General features: G+C 41.8%; 1 protein-coding gene and 1 long non-coding RNA gene across 3 annotated transcripts in view; one reads left to right on the top strand and one right to left on the bottom strand.

Annotated features, from left to right (window-relative positions):
• BCL2L14 (BCL2 like 14) overlaps positions 1 to 6,614 on the bottom strand; it is a 35,950-nt gene extending 29,336 nt beyond the window's left edge. Inside the window, exon 1 of one of the 2 annotated variants that reach the window (XM_086714071.1) lies at positions 6,558 to 6,614. Coding sequence is in view for 1 of the 2 variants with exons in the window: in XM_086714069.1 (XP_086570195.1) it covers positions 4,883 to 4,914 (32 nt within the window). In the remaining variant the exon portion in view is untranslated. Of the gene's footprint in view, positions 1 to 4,882; positions 5,033 to 6,557 lie in introns of those variants that run through there. The other variant, XM_086714069.1, reaches the window with a different exon arrangement.
• A 2,132-nt stretch (positions 6,615 to 8,746) lies between these two features.
• LOC147579313 (uncharacterized) lies at positions 8,747 to 10,028 on the top strand. Its single transcript, XR_015253158.1, has 2 exons — positions 8,747 to 8,951; positions 9,154 to 10,028. It is a non-coding gene; the product is annotated as an uncharacterized LOC147579313 (long non-coding RNA).
• The last annotated feature ends 10,324 nt before the right edge of the window (positions 10,029 to 20,352 follow it).

The raw sequence follows: 20,352 nt of genomic DNA on the forward strand, positions 1-20,352 counted from the left end.
TGCTTTTCTATTGTTAATCTGCCTTTGTCTAATTTACAGGGTCCCAGTGGAAGTACCCAAGAGGCCAAAGAAAGGGTTTTTTTTCCTTCCTGTACACCTGCAAGGAGATCCTGTAAGTTGGGGTTAGAATGTCTGAGTGAAGACAAACCAAAAGAATTGAGGTGGTGTTTTGGGGGTCTTGCTATGACTAGAGGGAAGATGGATGGTGCTTTTGGAACAGAGATCACAATGGCACAGAAGCAGAGTATAGTTGTGACAGCACGTTTACAGTACCGTGGCTTTTGCTAAACACTCCTGATAAACAAGGAGAACCTCGGGGCGCCTGGGTGGCTCAGTCGGTTAAGCGTCCAACTTCAGCTCAGGTCACGATCTCGCGGTCCGTGAGTTCAAGCCCCGCATCAGGCTCTGGGCTGATGGCTCAGAGCCTGGAGCCTGCTTCAGATTCTGTGTCTCCCTCTCTCTCTGCCCCTCCCCCGTTCATGCTCTGTCTCTCTCTGTCTCAAAAATAAATAAAAAACGTTAAAAAAAAATTAAAAAAAAAAAAAACAAAGAGAACCTCATACTTGATGCTAATGTCATCGCTCAAGTCAAAGGAGGCAATGGTGATAAATTTTGCTTACGCTTGACTCTTGCACTTGGCAGACAGGAACTGGTTAGTCTCCTAGAAGCAATGGGAACCCTGGGAGAAAGAATTAATGTTGACCCTAGTGTAGAATTTGTGATCATGAAGATAGAATTCTGGCCTAGCCAAACATTGCCTTGTAGGCTAAAGGGAGGCAGGTTTTCATGGCCACAGGCTCCCACAGGCGTAAGGATGACATCTGTAATTTACCCAGACTTTATCAATGATTCCCTCAGCTATGGAATAGGTACTTGTTGTTATAACCATGTTACAGATGAGGATTTTGAGGGCACAGGGAAACTGAGAAAAAGTGCCTTGTGTAACCCAACCAGTGTGGCAATGTCGGGATTTGAGGGAGCCTAGACCACCAGGCTTCAGAGTTCAGGAAACGAACCACCGAAATTGACTGTCTTCTTAATACTTATTGTGTGGATCTATCCCTGATCATCGATGCTTTTCAATCATCTTTTTGATTTTCTGGACTCACTTTTACTGCTGTTGAGCTTGGTATACAGAACAAGAAGATTGGTGTAGATGAAAACACAGAGGTTTTGAAGTGGATGAAAAGGTATTCTTGGATATGCTTTCAATGGAATGCTGGAACCTTTGGACATTATTTGATTTTACAGATGTGTGCATCTTTGCTTGCTTCTGATGGGGTTATTTTACAACTCTGTAGAGACAAAAGCTGACTTACAGGAGACTGATAGTAATACAAAGTGTTCCTTCCATTAAAATGCAGATGGGCTCCTGTGGAATGGGGTTAATTGTCCTGTGGATATTGACCTGTTTTTCCAGTTTGCCTCTATTTGTCAATTTATTCCAGCATTAAAAAAAAATTTTTTTTTATGTTGATTTTTGAGAGAGAGAGGGAGAGAACATGAGTGGGGAGGGGCAGAGAGAGGGAGACACAGAATCCAAAGCAGGTTCCAGGCTTTGAGCTGTCAGCACAGAGCCCGATGCGGGGCTTGAACCCATGAACCATGAGATCAGGACATGAGCCAAAGTCAGATGCTTAACTGACTGAGCCCCTGTTCCAGGAGCCCCTGTTCCAGCATTTCTTAACTGACTATAAATGCGTGGTAGTTTAAGTTCTCCTTTGAACTGGTTGTAGTATTGTACCAGTCCCACCATCCATTAATGAGGTAAATAAAATATTTGACACATATTCTTTTGTATTATGTGGAAGTTGAAGATTCTCTATGACCACATTCTAGCCAGGCTCCTCTGAGCCCTTTTTTTGACTAGGCCTCAACCTTGGCCTATAAAGACTTGAGTGAAACACTAACATAATTGCCAACAGCATATGGCCACATCCCTACAATGACCTTAGCTAGGCCCCCTTAAAGTGCCTGCCTGAGAAAACTCAAGGATCACAAAAGAACTTAGTTTTGTTCGAGACAACACCTGAGCCCCGGGCCCCTGTCTGCCAATGTCTGTGGGAGGGCAGGAGCCTAACAGACCCAGATGGTTTCACATGGACTAGACCTCCTTTCTTGTAATTTTTCACTCTGTTCTGCTCTCTGGGTCTCTACTCCATTCTCCCTTTAAAATACACATTCACCCTGTGCAAATCCAAGCTTAGTTCAGTTCACGGTGGACTCTTTTCCCTATTGCAATAGTACATTACTATTTATTTTTTTTTTTTTTTTAATTTTTTTTTTTCAACATTTATTTATTTTTGGGACAGAGAGAGACAGAGCATGAACGGGGGAGGGGCAGAGAGAGAGGGAGACACAGAATCGGAAACAGGCTCCAGGCTCTGAGCCATCAGCCCAGAGCCCGACGCGGGGCTCGAACTCACGGACCGCGAGATCGTGACCTGGCTGAAGTCGGACGCTTAACCGACTGTGCCACCCAGGCGCCCCAGTACATTACTATTTAAAATCTCCTTACCACTTTACCTAGGGCCCAGCTTTGTTTATTTTACCTTTGAAAAAATTATCTCCTAACATTGGTTAAAATCACTTAATTCTCTGCACTTCATGTTCCTTTCAGATTCCTCTTTAATTGTCTAATTCATTGAGAGGCATTAGGATAGAGGTCTCAAGGTTCTGGTATTGGTTGTTTTTAATGGCTTAGTTAATAACTCATTTATAAATAATATAGTACCATAAGGGCTCAGGCTGTGTAGGCAAAGAGTTTGGAGCTGAATCCTGATTCTGCCTCTTATTGGGTAAGTAGAAGGGAATGATCTGGAGAAGGAAGCAAAGGGAAGACATTTGATTTTGAGGTCAAAAGGAAGTCCTTACATGAGCTCTCACTTTAAAAGAACACACATAGGGGCCTCTGGGAGGCTCAGTCAGTTAAGTGACCAACCGACTCTTGATTTCAGCTCAGGTCATGATCTCACAGATCAAGTTTGAGCCCTACATTGGGCTCTATGCCGACAGTGCAGAGCCTGCTTGGGATTCTCTGTCTCCCGCTCTCTCTTGCCCTCCTTGCTCTCTCTCTCTTTCTAGAAACAAATTAACATTAATGGGCGCCTAGGTGGCTCAGTCAGTTGGGCGTCCGACTTCGGCTCAGGTCATGATCTTGCGGTTCATGATTTCGAGCCCCGCGTCGGGCTCTGTGCTGACAGCTCAGAGCCTGGAGCCTGCTTTGGATTCTGTGTCTCCCCCTCTCTCTGCCCCTCCCCTACTTGTGCTCTGTCTCTCTCTGCCTATCAAAAATTTTAAAAAAAAGTAAAAAAAAAAAAAAGATGAACACCTATAAAAGGTGTCCAAAAGAGGTGTTAAAAAGTTATTCTGTCACTTGTTAAAATGATAAGGTAGATGAAATTCAGGACTAGGTACTGAGGTTCTGCAGTAGGGCAGGGACATTGGGCTTAGCTCTTAATTTAACAACAGGCAAAGTGGGACTTCCTAGTGGAAGGGGTCAGTGGATAGAAAATTGCCAAGAAGAAGAATCACGAATAAGGGGGAACCTGGCTAACCCGACCTGATAGGGTTCCTGCTGGAGGCAGGTCAGGGCGGCCAGACGTCCCCTGGGGGATGGCGGGGAAGGAAGAATCTGGTCAGATATCAAGGGGGATCTTCTATCAAGGGTGGGAGATTCTGGCTAAACTGACCTGAAAGGATTCTTGCTACAACTGGACTCTGGGAGAGCATACCCAAGGATGGGGCCCTCAACGGGCTCAGAGGAGCCTGGCTGAATGAAGTTCAGGCGAGAAGAGAGTCTTTGTCAGTGGCTAGGACAGAGGGCAAATACAAAAGAGGGGAACTGGCCTGGAGTGAGGGTCAGTCTCTGCTGAGGTTCTTGAAAATATTAATGACAGAAGAAAGGAGTTTTTTTTTTTTTTAAGATTCATTTCCAACAACAGAAGGGAGAAAGAAGACTGAACCACTCCGGTTCAATTGGACTTCTCTCTTCTCTTACCAAGGAAAACAGTCTCAGTTGGAAGGGTCTGAGGCAAGTTGAAGTTTTCAGTCAAGAGGAGATGACAGAGGTGTGTTCAACAGGGCAGGGAGACGCAGGGCCAGTGTTGAGTGGAGCCTGATGCCTGGAGATGATTTGCGTAGTTTTCAGGGAGCTGGCATGCCTCCCAAAGCTTCACCTGTGGTAATTTCCTGCCAAATCCTACACCGCATTAGTAAAAGGATGATTTGTGAGCTGTTAGAATGGGGGCTTCCGCGTGTTCGCTGAGAGGCCATCAGGGCAGACTCATCCCGTCTCCCACGGGGCAGGGGGGTGTCTTTGATGAAGTGCACGTTTGCTCCAGCACGGTTTTTGACAAAGATGCTCGTGAGACGCATGTGAACAAGTTGGAGAATTGCAGTCTCGATGACGTTGTAATTGCAAAACTTTCTGGATATGTTTATACTCATTTATACTTGAAGCGTGTGCTGATGGAATGAAGGGCCTGACCTCTCTGGGTCGTTTTCCTTTTTTTAAAAAAAGCTTATTTATTTTTTGAGAGAGATACAGAGTGAGTGGAGGAGGGGCAGAGAGAGGGAGACAGAGACAGAGAGAATCCCAAGCATGCTCCACACTGTCAGCACAGAGCCCCACGTAGGGCTCTAACCCAGGAACCACGAGAACATGATCTCAGCCAAAATCAAGAGTCAGACACTCAACCTACTGAGCCACCCATGTGCCCCCAGATCGTTTTCTTTTTCATCTCCTTTCTTCCCTAAGTGTCTGAGCTTGGGCAGATCGCTAAACTTCTCTGGTCTTTCAACATTATGTAAAAAAATGCCTCAATCTATGTATGACTACATGAATAATTCGTTCATGTATGCCTAGAGGGATATAATTTACCTCTGAGTTCTGTCCTTGATTCTGTTTGACATTTTTTGTGATTGACTTAGATAATGGCAAGTTTCTAGATGATGCAAAGAGGTGGGAAAGCATATGAATGAGTTCTGGCCCCAGAATCGAACAATCTTGGATATGAACCTTGGGTCTGTCACTTCCCGATTGGATATTGAGCAAGTCTCTTAACTTCACTAGCTTTGATTTTCTTTTCCCTTAAATGAGAACAATAGTGACAACAACAACAATCACAAAAGACTTCGTGTAAAGACAAAACTACTATAGAAGATACTACATGAAACACATTTAGTTAATGAATCCTCCACTAACCATTAGCTGTTCATGTTATATTATTACTAAGCTGGGAACAGGAACGTTGGATAACATATCATGTTTCAGAATTACTGTAGGGTGAAACCAGGAGCTACTACCGAGAATTGAAAAGGCTTATGAACAACCCGGCATCTGGGATTCACTAATCCACTGCATGCGAACAGAATGGGAATGACCTGGTTTAAGAGCAGCTCCTGTCAAAAGCCTTTTAGGGACTTTAGGTGACTGCTAGCTCAGAATGAATTGATGTGGCATGGCATCCAAGAAAGCGGATGTCTTCGGCTGGGTGAATGGGAGGGCAAAAGAAGCTACAGTTGAACAGTATTCTCACCCTAGTAAGGGAGAGCATGCCCACAGAGCTGTGCTCAGTTCTGCCCTTGTGTTTTTAACAAATGTTTATTTATTTATTGAGAGAGAGAGCACGAATGGGGGCAGAGCAGAGAGAGAGAGAGAGAAAGAGAGAGAGAGAGAGGAAGGGAGAGGGAGAATCCTAAGCAGGCTCCACGCTGCCAGAGCAGAGCCCAGTGTGGGGCTCGATCCCACGAACTGGGAGATCTTTACCTGGGCCCAAATCAAGAGTTGGATGCTCATCCGGCTGAGCCACCCGGGTGCCCTGCTCGTCTGTTTTTTATTGAAGAAGTAAGGTAGGAAGCTAGACTACCTGAGTTCAAATCCTTGCTCAATGAACTCGGGCAAGATATTTGATCTCTCTGTGCCTCCGTTTTCTCATCTGTAAAATGGGAATAATAAAACTTGTACTTATCTCATAGGGCCGCTGTGAGGAGTCCATGGGATGTAAAAGTAAATATGTCATGCTTCCAAAGGTGTCTGGCTCATAGTAACTGCCAGTCTAAGAAGGACATTGTCAGTGTCCCAACATGACACGGTCAGAATGGTGAGGGGTGCAGAATCAGTGTGACAGGCAGAATAGTGAATGGATTATCCTCCTCTTATCCCCCCACCTCCTGTCCCAAACACATATGCCACTCCCTTGATATACGCAGGGCTTCACAGGTTTGGACTCTTGCCTAAATTGGAATGCTCAAACTCACACCCTATCAGGTCTCTAGCACCAGACATTAGAGATCATTTAGTTTAGGGCCCTCATTTAAAATATGCTCAAGGTCAAGTAGGAAGTTGAGAGCCGAGGTCCTCAAGCCCATGTCCTCTGCTTGTTTCACTCCCCACCTGCCTCCTTCCCTCCATCTGCTTGTCAAAGTCTGGCAAGCCCCAGCTCAACTCCCACCTCTTCTTAGAAGTCTTTTTTCAGATCCCCCAAGGTGAACTGGTCTACACTTTCCCCATAGCTACACCATGGCAAGCTCTGAACATTTTTTATCATACTTACCAGACTTCTTGGTATTAGAGTTCACCATCCATGCTTCTGTCTTCGCCCGGTTTGCCTGAAGAACAAAGACACAATTTACTCACTTCGCATGTGCACTGTGCTCTGCTTACATCAAGGCCATCATGAAACGCTCATTGACTTGATTATTAAGGTTGTGTAATGTGGACCATTTATCCTAGAAGAGAGAAGATTTAGCAGAATGGAACTGGGCCTCATGGGGAGGAAGGATTAGATTTAGCTACCCTGTTCCAGAGAACAGAACGAGAGCAAGCAGTAGAAGTCACCAGGGGGCAGATCTGATCTGTTTGGTTGGAGAGAATCCTTCACAGGACAGGCATTTATTTATTTATTTATTTATTTATTTATTTATTTATTTATTTAAGTTTATTCATTTTGAGAGAGAGAGAGAGCATGCACTGGGGAGGGGCAGAGAGAGAGGGAGAGAGAGAATCCCAAGCAGGAATCCCAAGAGAGCCCGGCAGGGGGCTCGATCTCATGAAACAGGAGATCATGAGCTGAGCCGAAACCAAGAGCTGGACACTTAACCGACTGAGCCACCCATGTGCCCCATGACAATCCTTGAATAAGGAGATGGGTGTCTCCTGAGAAGTGAGATTCCATCAGTGAAATTGTTCAAGCAGAAGCGTCATGACCAACGTCGGGGATGAGGAAGACAGGAATATAGGATACATCCCTGAGATTCCCCGTTGGCTCTCTGTGTTTCAACATCATAAAGATCTTGGTGCCATGTTAGGGTTCACGTGTAGTCACAGACACAGTATTATGAGGGGTGCACTAACAGGTTTGAGACCGAGTCCGGCAGACCTGGGCCCCGGTACAGCTGGGTCTCAGCTTGGCTCTCACCAGTCCAGTGTGCAGAAGGGACGGTACCTCCACAAAAAGCCAGCCCCTTTCCCCACTCCCTGTGTTGCTTGCCATATCCCCTCCCTCACCTTTCCCCGTTCTGCTCATTTCTGTCCTGTGCACCTGCAAGGTCAGCTTCATGCTGAATTTTACTACAGTGAAAAGTCCTGAGTGTCTCACGGTTGTGTGCTGAAACCTGTCAGCTTAGCCTCGGGGTGTAGTGTTATATTCGAACCTTTTCGAGCATTTCCACATAAAGGCCCTGAATCCATCTTTCCTAGGCTCTTGGCCTTGGAGCTATAGTTTTTCTGTTTCTTCTGGCCATTCCATTCCATTTTCAAAGTATGGGTCTAGCTATTACTTTTCTGGCTGGGTCCCAGGTAGACTTTTGTAAGCTTCCAGCCACAACCTCTCCATTTTCATGGGCTTGTCACCATCAAGTAGGTACCCCTCTGGTATTGCTCTCAGGATCCCATTTTCCCCATTTTGGGGGCTCCCGTCTAAGACTTCTCCCCAACCGCTGCATACCCAGGTATTGATTGTGATCACCCATTGGCCCCTCTCCCCCAAGGTCTACCTAGTTTTCTTTACAACACAGTTTGGCTTCCTACCCACGGCCCTGAGTTTCTCTGGCATCTGGCCTCGTTCGTAAGGTTCTCGCTCAGAGGGTTCAGGTCAGTAGAATATCCACCATTCATCAGCCTGATACGTTTGCAATCTCCAAAGTATCTACCTTCATAACATTCATTTCTAGGTAATATCAAACTTAAGAGTGGGTTCTATTTCAAAAGTTCATTTGTTTTTTTTATTTTAATATTTTTATTTATTATTTATTTGTTTATTTATTTATTTGTTTATTTTATTTATTTATTTAGAAAGCATGTAAACACGGGGAGGGGCAGAGGGGGAGAGAGAGAGAGAGAGAGAATCCCAAGCAGGCTCCCTGCTCAGTGTGAAGCCGGATGTGGGGCTTCATCTGATGACCCTGGGATTATGACCTGAGCCAAAATCAAGAGTCAGATGCTCAACCCAGGTGCCTCTCAAAAGTTCATGTGTAAAGAACTTGTTTAGAACTCACATTTTTTCCTTGCCGCAGTGTTCTTCATGGTGGTTAGTTTTTCCAGGCCAGTCCAGGAGAACCCATCTAACCTTCAGGATTAGGCTGGACCGCCAGGACCACAGAATGATTAGGAGTAATAATAGGTGAACAGAATACAATCATGGAATAGAACAGTGTTTCTATGGGGAAATATTTTCAGAGTTCTAACTAAGAATGCTGGGATTCCTTTAACTGCCTGCAGTTTGCACCCTTAGTAAAAGAAAACAAAGCCGCTACAATTTAGGGAGAGGTTACTCTGCACCAGGTGGGGTAAACTCATTATGTGAGTTATATGGTTTCATCCTCATGTCAACACTGATGGAGAGTGGTGTCGGTACTGCTATTAATCCACCTTTTGAAGATGAGGGAATGGAGGCCAAAAGAACTGATCTCAGTGACTTTGGACAGGGATTCTGGTAAAATAAAATCTGGTGAGTGCTAGGAAAGGCACAGGGATTCCAGAGGACGGAAGGGGTGAGAAGAGAATCAGGTGGGGCGACAGAGGGAATAAAGGTTGGGTCAGGGCTGGGGAAGGTGGAGGCAAGTGGCTGTGAACATGACAGGCAGATTGGCTCCGTGTAGGACGGTTATAGACAATATATATTCTCTTCCCCTGTGACGTGTCTTTGGCAGACCCTGTTGGAAGGTGCTTGAAACAACAGAGAATAGCCACGGTCTGCCTATGAGAAGGAAGAGTGGCAATAGGTAGTTTCAGTCCTGGAGGAGATCCAGCATGATGTGGGGGAGCCCTTCAAGGCCCCAGCTGTTCATTGCCCCCTGTGCCCGTGTGCCTATGACTTTGTGCCCTCCCTTTAAGACTAGGATGCTCTGCCTTGTCCTTCGATTCTGGGCTAAGTTGTGTACCTTGCTTCAACCCTTACAATATGAAAGTCAGGACTGAAGCCCAGGCTTGGGGGACTTTTGTCCATTAGAGCTTGCTTTCTTGTACACACTGCGTAGTAGCCATGACGACATGTCCAGGCCCGCCTGATGAGGCTGAGAGATACATGGAAGGGAGTCCCAGCTGACCCAGAGGGATCCTGCCTTGATCAGCTAAACCCCACACATGAGCGAGGCCAGCTAAGATCAACAGAGCCACCTGGTCTATATCAGCTGAACCTTGCAGACTTCTGAAAAATAAGTGGTTTTTTCTAATTAAACAAATCAAACTTTTAATTTTGAAATCCATGTAGATTTACATGCACTTGTAAGAAATAAAGATCCCATAAAAAAAAAAGATCCCATGCACCCTTTATCCAGTTTTCCTCAATGGTAACATCATGCAAAACTATAGTACAGTATCATAACCAGGATAGTGACATTGGCAGAGTCAAGATACAAAATACTTTCATCAGCATAAGGATCCCTCATGTTGCTATTTATGACTACATTCCCTTCACTTTTGCTCCCACCCTCTCTGTAACCCCTGGAAACCCCCAATCTATCCTCTGTTTCTATTATTTTGTCATTTCAAGGATGTTATATGAATGAAATCATATAGGATGTAACCATTTGGAATTGGCTTTTTTTTTTCCACTGCATAATTCACTGGAGATATATACCTATGTTATCACATCTGTCAATAGTTTATTACCTTTTACTGCTGAGTAAAGTGTTCCAAGGTATGGATGTACTACATTTGTTTAACCCTTCATCCATTGAAGGACATTTGGGTTGTTTCTAGTTTGGAGTTGTCATGAATAAAGCTGCTACAAACATCGGTGTACTATTTTTGTGTAAATGTAAGTCTTCATGTCTCTGAGATAAATGCTCAGGTGCTCAATTTCTGGGTCATAATGGCAGTTGCATGATTATTTAAAAAAAAAAAAAGACCCTGCCAAATCCTACCCTTTTACATTACCACCAGCAATGTATTGGTGACCCCTTTTCTCTGCATCTTTGTCAGGATTTGGTGTTTATTGTCGCTACTTTTTATGCTTGCCATTCTGGTAGGTAGGTCATGACTTCTTATAGTGGTTTCAGTGTGTATTTCACGGATGAGGCTGAGAGATACATGGAATGGAGTCCCAGCTGACACAGAGGGACCCAGCCTTGATCAGCTAAACCCCACACATAGGGAGGCCAGCCAAGATCAACAGAGCTGTCTATACTAGCTGAACCTTGCAGACTTCTGAAAAATAAGTGGCTAATAATGAAGAACATCTTTTCATGTGCTTATTTGTCACCTGTATATCTGCTCTGGTGAAATGTCTCTTTGTGTGTTTTGTCTGTGTTCTAACTGGATTGTTTGCTTTTTTTAGTGTTGAATTTTGAGAGTTCTTGATATATTCTAGATACTCATCTGGTTTTCACATATTTCTCTCCTACTCTGTACCTTGTCTTGTTATCTTCACAAGGTCTTCCACAGAGCAAATGTTTTAAATTTCGATGAAGTCCAATTTATTAGTTTTACCTTTTATGGATCATGTTTTGGGTGCCAAGGCTAAGATCTCTGCCTAGTTCTAGATCCCGAACATTTTCTCCTACTTTTTCTAAATGTTTTACAGTTTTACATTTTACATTTAAGTCTGCGATCCATTTTGAGTTCATTTTTGTATAAGGGGTGAGATTTAGGTTGAGGTTCATTTTCTGATCATGGCTGTGCAATTACTCCAGCACCATTTGCTGAAAAGGCTATCTTTTCTCCACTGAGTTGCTTTTGCACATTGTCAAAAATCAGTTTGGCATATTTGTGTGTATCTATTTCTAGTTTCTCCAGTGTGTTCTATTGATCTATGGGTCTATCACTCCACCAATACCATACAATCTTGATTACTATGGATTAATTCCTTCCACTTTTTTCTTCTTTTTTTTTTTCTTTTAGAAAGAGAGAGTACAAGTGGAGGAGAGGGGCAGAGAGAGAGAATCTTAAGTAGGCTCTATACTCAGCATGGAGCCCGATGCACGGCTTGATCCCATAACACTGGCATCATGACCCAAGCCGAGATCAAGAGTTGGATGCTCAACCAACTGAGCCACCTAGGCACCTCTTTTTCTTCTTTTTAGCTATTCTAGTTCCTTGCCTGTCCATTTAAGTTGTAGAATAACTGCCTATATCTATAAAAAAATCTTGCCGCGATTTTGATAGGACATGCATTGTATCTGGAAATCGATTTAGGGAAAATTGACATGTATCCTTATCCATATTCTATATTCCGTTTATGTTTATCTATCTTGATCTATATTAGCTATATCTTATCACTATCTACTTATGTTCATTTATCTTTATCTACATATCTATATTTCATCTATATTGAATCTTCTAGGGGCTCCTGGGTGGCTCAGTCGGTTAAGCGTCCGACTTCGGCTCAGGTCATGATCTCACAGTCTGTGAGTTCGAGCCCTGCCTCGGGCTCTGGGCTGATGGCTGGGAGCCTGGAGCCTGCTTCCGATTCTGTGTCTCCCTCTCTCTCTGCCCCTCCCCTGTTCATGCTCTGTCTCTCTCCGTCTCAAAAATAAATAAACATTAAAAATATATATATATATTGAATCTTCTAGTCCATGAACACACTATGTCTCTCCATTCAGATTTAAAAAATTTCTTTCATCAGCATTTCAGCATAAAAGTCCTGGGTATGTTTTGGTAGATTTACATCTAAGTGTTTCATTATTTTTGGGGTGATTGGCAAATGGTTATAAATATAAAATGGTTATAAATATAAAATGGTTATAAAATGTAAAAATTATATTTTTAGTTTTGGTGTCCACATGTCCACTGCTAGTATACAGACATAAAATTGGTTTTTGTATGCTTGTCTTATATCTTGCATCTTTGCTGAACTTAGTACTAGGAGTTTTTGATTTTTTTTTCTTTTTGCTTTGTTTTCTTTTTTCTTATTGCACAGGCTAACACTTCCAGCACCATGTTGAATAAGAGTGATGAGAGTGGATATCTTTGTATTATTGCTGATCTTGGGGTGGGGGAAGCATTCAGCCTTTCACCATTAAGTATAATGTTGCTGTAAGCTTTTGGTAGATGTTCTTACCAAATTGAGGAATTTCCCTTCTATTCATATTTTTCTGAAAATTTTTACCATGCATAGATGTTGAAATTTGTCCAATGTCTTTTCTGCATCAATTTATACGATCATGTAATTTTTCTTCAATAGCTTGTTAATATTATACTGATTAATTTTTGAATATTGAAATGGCCTTCCATCCCTGGAATAAACCCCATTTGGTCATGGTGTATAATTCTTTTTATGTGTTGCTAAATTCCATTAGATAATATATATTTTTTAAGGATTTTATATCTATAATCAAGAGGGATATTGGTCTGTAGTTTTCTGGTTTTCTGCCTTTGTCTGTTTTTGGTATAAATCAAGCAAACTGGGAAATATTTCTTCCTCTTCTATTTTCTGAAGAGACTGTGTAGAATTGACATTAATTCTTCAAACATTTAGTAGAATTGTCTAGTGAAACCATCTGGGCCTGGAGATTTCTTTCTTTCTTTTAAGTTTATTTATTTATTTTGAGAGAGAGAATCCTAAGGGGAAAGAGAGAGAGGGAGAGAGATAGAACCCCATGCAGGCTCTGCACCATCAGCACGGAGCCTGATGTGGGGTTTGAACCCATGAACTGTGAGATCACGACCTGAGCCAAAACCCAGAGTCAGACGGCTAACCAACTGAACCACCCAGGCCCCCCATGAGATTTCTTTCTTTTGAGTTTTAAAATTATGAATTCAACTTCCTTATAGTTATGTGGTTATTCACATGGCTTATTTCATTTTGAGTGAGTTGTGGTGGTGTGTGTGTGTGTATGTGTGTGTGCTTAGGAATTGGTCTATTTCATCAAAGTTGTTAAATTTATGAATGTAGAATTGTTTGTAGAATTATCTTATTATCCTTTTGATGTCTACAGGAGCTATAGTGATATCTCCTATTTTATTCCCAATATTGTTAATTTGTGTCTTCTCCCTCTTTTTCTTTGTTAGTCTTGTTAGAAGTTAGTCAATTTCATTCTTCTTTTCAAAGAACCAACTCTTGATTTTCTCTATTGTTTTAAATTTCATTGATTTTTGTCCTTATCCTTATTTTTAATTTAATTATTTATTTTTTTAAATTTATATCCAAATTAGCATATAGTGCAACAATGATTTCAGGAGTAGATTCCTTAGTGCCCCTTACCCATTTAGCCCATCCCCCCTCCCACAACCCCTCCCGTAACCCTCAGTTTGTTCTCCATATTTATGAGTCTCTTCTGTTTTGGCCCCCTCCCTGTTTTTATATTATTTTTGTTTCCCTTCCCTTATGTTCATCCGTTTTGTCTCTTAAAGTCCTCATATGAGTGAAGTCATATGATTTTTGTCTTTCTCTGACTAATTTCACTTAGCATAATACCTTCCAGTTCCATCAACGTAGTTGCAAATGGCAAGATTTCATTCTTTTTGATTGCTGAGTAATACTCCATCATATATATATATATATATATATATATATATATATATATATATATATACCACATCTTCTTTATCCGTTCATCCATCAATGGACATTTGGGTTCTTTCCATACTTTGGTTAATGTTGATAGTGCTGCTATAAATATTGGGGTGCATGTGTCCCTTTGAAACAGCACACCTGTATCCCTTGGATATATGCCTAGTAGTGCAATTGCTGGGTCGTAGGGTAGTTCTATTTTTAGTTTTTTGAGGAACCTCCATCCACACTGTTTTCCAGAGTGGCTGCACCAGCTTGTATTCCCACCAACAATGCAAAAGATATCCTCTTTCTCCACATCCTCGCCAACATCTGTTGTTGCCTGAGTTGTTAATGTTAGCCATTCTGACGGGTGTAAGGTGGTATCTCATCGTGGTTTTGATTTGTATTTCTCTGATGATGAGTGATGTGGAGCATTTTTTCATGTGTAGGTTGGCCATATGGATGGCTTCTTTGGAGCAGTGTCTATTCGTGTCTTTTGCCCATTTCTTCACTGGATTATTTGTTTTTTTGTGTGTTGATTTGATAAGTTCTTTATAGATTTTGGATACTAACCCTTTATCTGATATGTCATTTGCAAATATCTTCTCCCATTCTGTCGGTTGCCTTTTAGTTTTACTGATTGTTTCCTTTGCTGTGCAGAAGCTTTTTATTTTGATGAGGTCCCAGTAGTTCATTTTTGCTTTTGTTTCCGTTGCCTCTGGAGACATGTTGAGTAAGAAGTTGCTGTGGCCAAGATCAAAGAGGTTTTTTCCTGCTTTCTCCTCGAGGATTTTGATGGCTTCCTGTCTTACATTTAGGTCTTTCATGCATTTTGAGTTTATTTTTGTGTCTGGTGTAAGAAAGTGGCCCAGGTTCATTCTTTGGCATGTCGATGTCCAGTTTTCCCAGCACCACTTGCTGAAGAGACTGTATTTATTCCATTGGATATTCTTTCCTGCTTTGTCAAAGATTAGTTGGCCATACGTTTGTGGGTCTATTTCTGGGTTCTCTATTCTGTTCCATTGATCTGAGTGTCTGTTCTTGTGCCAGTACCATACTGTCTTGATGATTACAGCTTTGTAGTATACCTTGAAGTCTGGGATTGTGATGCCTCCTGCATTGGTTTTCTTTTCAAGATTGCTTTGGCTATTTGAGGTCTTTTCTGGTTCCATACACATTTTAGGATTATTTCTTCTAGCTCTGTGAAGAATGCTGGTGTTATTTTGATAGGGATTGCATTGAATATGTAGATTGCTTTGGGTAGTATCGACATTTTAACAATATTTGTTCTTCCTATCCAGGAGCATGGAATCTTTTTCCATTTTTTTGTGTCTTCTTCAATTTCTTTCATAAGCTTTCTACAGTTTTCAGTGATTAGATTTTTCACCTCTTTGGTCAGATTTATTCCTAGGTATTTTATAGTTTTTGGTGCAACTGTAAATGGGATCGATTCCTTGATTTCTCTTTCTGTTGCTTCATTGTTGGTGTATAGGAATGCAACTGATTTCTGTGCATTGATTTTATATCCTGCAATTTTGCTGAATTCATGTATCAATTCTAGTATGTTTTTGGTGGAATCTTTTGGGTTTTCCATATAGAGTATCATGTCATCTGCAAAGAGTGAAAGTTTGACCTCCTCCTGGCCAATTTGGATGCCTTTTATTTCTTTGTGTTGTCTGATTGCAGAGGCTAAGACTTCCAAAACTATATTGAATAACAGTAGCAATAGTGGACATCCCTGTCTTGTTCCTGACCTTAGGGGGAAAGCTCTCAGTTTTTCCCCATTGAGGAGGATATTAGTGTTGGGTCATTCATATATGGCTTTTATGATCTCGAGGTATGCTCCTTTTATCCCTACTTTCTTGAGGGTTTTTATCAAGAAAGGATGTTGTATTTTGTCAAATGTTTTCTCTGCATCTATTGAGACGATCATATGGTTCTTGTCCTTTCTTTTATTGATGTGATGAATCACATTAATTGTTTTTGGGATATTGAACCAGCCCTGCATCCCAGGTATAAATCCCACTTGGTCATGGCGAATAATTTTTTTAATGTATTGTTGGATCTGGTTGGCTAATACCTTGTTGAGGATTTTTGCATCCATGTTCACCAGGGAAAGTGGTCTATAGTTCTCCTTTTTAGTGGGGTCTCTGTCTGGTTTTGGAATCAAGGTAATGCTGGCTTCTTAGAGTTTGGAAGTTTTCCTTCAAGAGAATAGGTGTTAACTCTTCCTTAAATGTTTGGTAGAATTCCCCTGGAAAGCCATCTGGCCCTGGACTCTTGTTTTTTTGGCAGATTTTTGATTACTAATTCGATTTCCTTACTGGTTATGGGTCTGTTCAAATTTTCTATTTCTTCCTGTTTCAGTTTTGGTAGTGTATATGTTTCTAGGAATTTGTTCATTTCTTCCAGATTGCCCGTTTTATTGGCATATAATTGCTCATAATATTCTCTTATTATTGTTTTTATTTCTGGTGTGTTGGTTGTGATCTCTCCTCTTTCATTCTGGATTTTATTTATTTGGGTCCCTTCCTTCTTCTTTTTGATCAAACTGGCTAGTGGGTTATCAATTTTGTTAATTCTTTCAAAGAACTAGCTTCTGGTTTCATTGATCTGTTCTACTGTTTTTGGGGTTTTTTTTTGGTTTCAATAGCATTAATTTCTACTCTAATCTTTATTGTTTCCTGTCTTCTTCTGGTTTTGGATTTTATTTGCTGTTCTTTGGTGTAAGGTTAGGTTGTGTATCTGAGATCTTCTTTCTTTAGGAAAGCCTGGCTAGCTATATACTTTCCTCTTATGACCTCCTTTGCTGCATCCCAGAGGTTTTGGGTTGTGGTGTTATCATTTTCATTGACTTCCAGATACTTTTTAATCTCCTCTTTAACTTCTTGGTTAGCCCATTCATTCTTTAGTAGGATGTTCTTCAGTCTCCAAGTATTTACCTTTCCGTATTTTTTCTTGTGGTTGATTTTGAGTTTCATAGCATTGTAGTCTGAAAATATACACGGTATGATCTCGATCTTTTTGTACTTACTTTGGGCTGATTTGTGTCCCAGTATATGGTCTATTCTGGAGAATGTTCCATGTGCATTGGGGAAGAATGTATATTCTGCTGCTTTGGGATGAAATGTTCTGAATATATCTGTTAAGTCCATCTGGTCCAGTGTGTCATTCAAAGCCATTGTTTCCTTATTGATTTTTTGATTAGATGATCTGTCCATTGTTGTAAGTGGGGTGTTGAAGTCTCCTACTATTATGATATTACTATTGATGAGTTTCTTTATGTTTGTGATTAATTGATTTATATATTTGGGTGCTTTCACATTTGGCACATAAATGTTTACAATTGTTAGGTCTTCTTGGTGGATAGACCCCTGGATTATGATATAATGCCCTTCTGCCTCTCTTGATAGAGTCTTTATTTTAAAGTCTAGATTGTCTGATATAAGTATGGCTACTCTGGCTTTCTTTTGTTGACCATTAGCATGATAGATGGTTCTCCATCCCCTTATTTTCAATCTGAAGGTGTCTTTAGGTCTAAAGTGGGTCTCTTTAGCATATAGATGGATCAAAGCATATAGATGGATCTTGTTTTCTTATCCATTCTGTTACCCTACGTCTTTTGATTGGCGCATTGAGTCCATTGACATTTAGAGTGAGTAGTGAAAGATATGAATTTATTGCCATTATGATGGTTGTAGAGTTGAAGTTTCTGGTGGTGTTCTCTGGTCCTTTCTAATCTTTGTTGCTATATATATAAATATATATATATAATCTTTTCTCCCCTCAGAGAGTCCCCCTTAAAATTTCTTGCAGGGCTGGTTTAGTTGTCACAAACTCCTTTAATTTTTGTTTGTCTGGGAAACTTTTTATCTCTCCTTCTATTTTGAGTGACAGCCTTGCTGGATAAAGAATTCTTGGCTGCATATTTTTCTGATTCAGCACACTGAATATATCCTGCCACTCCTTTCTGGCCTGCCAAGTTTCTGTGGATAGGTCTGCTGCATACCTGATCTGTCTTCTCTGGTAGGTTAGGGACTTTTTTTCCCTTGCTGCTTTCATGAGTCTCTCCTTGCCTGAGTATTTTGTGAATCTGACTATGATATGCCTTGTTGATGGTCAGTTTTTGTTGAATCTAATGGGGGTCTTCTGTGCTTCCTGGATTTTGAGGTCTGTGTCTTTCCCCAGGTTAGGAAAGTTTTCCGTTATGATTTGCTCACATAACCCTTCTACCCCTATTTCTCTCTTCCTCTTCTGGGACCCCTATGTTTCTGATGTTGTTCCTTTTTAATGAGTCACTGATTTCTGTAATTCTTAAATCGTGCTCTTTTGCCTTAATCTCCCTCTTTTTTTTTTTTTTGCTTCATTATTGTCCATAATTTGTCCTCTATATCACTGATTCTCTGTTCTGCTTCATCCATCCTTGTTACCACCGCATCCATCCGTGATGGAAGCTCACTTATAGCATTTTAAATTTCATTTTGACTAGTTTTTACTTCTTTCATCTCTGCAGAAAGGGATTCTAATCTATTTTCGACTCCACCTAGTATTCTTATTATCGTGATTCTAAATTCTGGTTCAGACATCTTGCTTGTATCTGTGTCGGTTAAGTACCTGGCTGTCGTTTCTTTGTGCTCTTTCTTTTGGGGTGAATTCCTTCATTTTGTCATTTTGAAAGGAGGAAAGGAATTAATGAGGTAGAAAAATTAAAATAAAAAAAAATTAAAATCAAAAAATTACACACACACACACACACACACATCGAATAAATAATGCTAGATCCTAGGTGTGTTTGGTCTGGGTGTTGAAAGTGGCTTGACAGATTAGAGAAAAAGAGGGGGGAAAAAGGAAATCGTTTGAGAATTTGAAAAAATTAATACACTGAAGTAGACTAAAAGGAGGTGATGGGAGTAAAATAGAATTTGAAAAAATTTACACAAAAGTAAAGAATATAGTAGAAAAAAACTAAAGAAAAATATTTTTAATAAAAATTGAAAATAAAAATGGATTTTTTCTCTTTCTGTATTCAAGAAAAAGAAAAGAAGTGAAAAAGAGAAAAAAAAAGAAAGAAAATTGAATAGATAGACCTGCTAACAGATTGAAATACGACTGGAATTACTTCATTTTCCCCTAGAAGTCAGACTATGGAGTGCTTTATAGTCCATAAACTAAGCAGGCTGTGAGACTTGTGTTTTTGAAGGGCGAGGTTGGCCCAGTTGGGCGGGGCTTAGTGTAACGGCTCCGTTCTCCACTAGATGGCGCTGCTAGCCTACTGGGGTGGATGGTTGCAGAGTGCGTAGGTGCGTATGCGCATGTGCAGGAGCGGTGAAAATGGCGTCAGTCTCTAGTATGGGAACTCTGTTCTCTCTGATCAGCAGTCGCGCACCCGTCCTCTGTCTTCAGCTTTTGTCCGCTCCCCGCTTCTTCACTGTGCGTGACAAAGCCCCAGGCAGTACCTTTCTCCTGAGTTTTGTCTCAGATGCAACTGTTTTCCCCGGCCCCTTGCTTCTGAAGGACTGTCGCTTTGACCCGTTCTGCCCCTCTGCGGGAGGGTCTCACCGAGCAGTGGCCGAATGTCGGCTGCACCCAGGAACGCTTGCTGGACCCTGCTGCTGCCGGTGCCCCGAGACTGCGGCCAGGTGCCAGCCCGCCCCAGAAAAAGTTCTCGAGATAGTGCAGCAGCAGCTTTTCACGGATTATGGAAAATCACAACACACATCTAGCACCAGGCTTCACCCTCAACCTTGCCCCAGTACCAGTGAATGTGGCCGCCTTCCGGGGTCTGCTGGGACCAGGTGGCTTCAACAGTCTCTACCAAAAGTCCTTCCAGCAGTGGAACCGCTTTTCCCCGTGTGGCCTGAGAACCTCCCGGACCCCACTCTGTTCCTGGGGATTCGCCCTTCCCACCAGAGCATCGCCAGGTATGGAGCTGCGGAGTTGCAGGCTTTGCGCTTCCCTTGTTTACAGTCTTAATGGAATTTAAACCGTCTCCTTTCCCCTTTCTCCCCTTTTAGTTTAGTCCCTGCGGCTGTTTCCAATTTTCCACTTTCTCTCCAGCTGCTTTTGGGGAGGGGTGCTTTTCTTGTATTCTTACCCCCCACCCCGCCCCGCCCTGCCTCCGTCCTCTCTCCACCCGCGAAACACCTCCCTTCCCACGGCTTCTCGCTCCCCAAGTTCACCTCTCTGCGCCAGTACCTGCTGAATTCTGTGGTTCGGGTTGTGCAGATTGTTGTGTTAATCCTCCAATCAGTTTTCTAGGTGTGTAGGATGGTTTAGTGTTGGTCTGGCTATATTTCATGGACACGAGACACGCAGAAAACTTCCATGCTGTTCTGCCATCTCGGCTCCTCCCGATTTTTGCCCTTATTTTTATATTTCCTTCCTTCTGATTGCTTTGAGTATGTTTTCTTTT

Source organism: Puma concolor, chromosome B4 (genome assembly GCF_028749965.1).
Source record: "Puma concolor isolate L17-30 chromosome B4, mPumCon1.1.hap2, whole genome shotgun sequence".
Classification (NCBI taxonomy): Eukaryota; Metazoa; Chordata; class Mammalia; order Carnivora; family Felidae; genus Puma; species Puma concolor.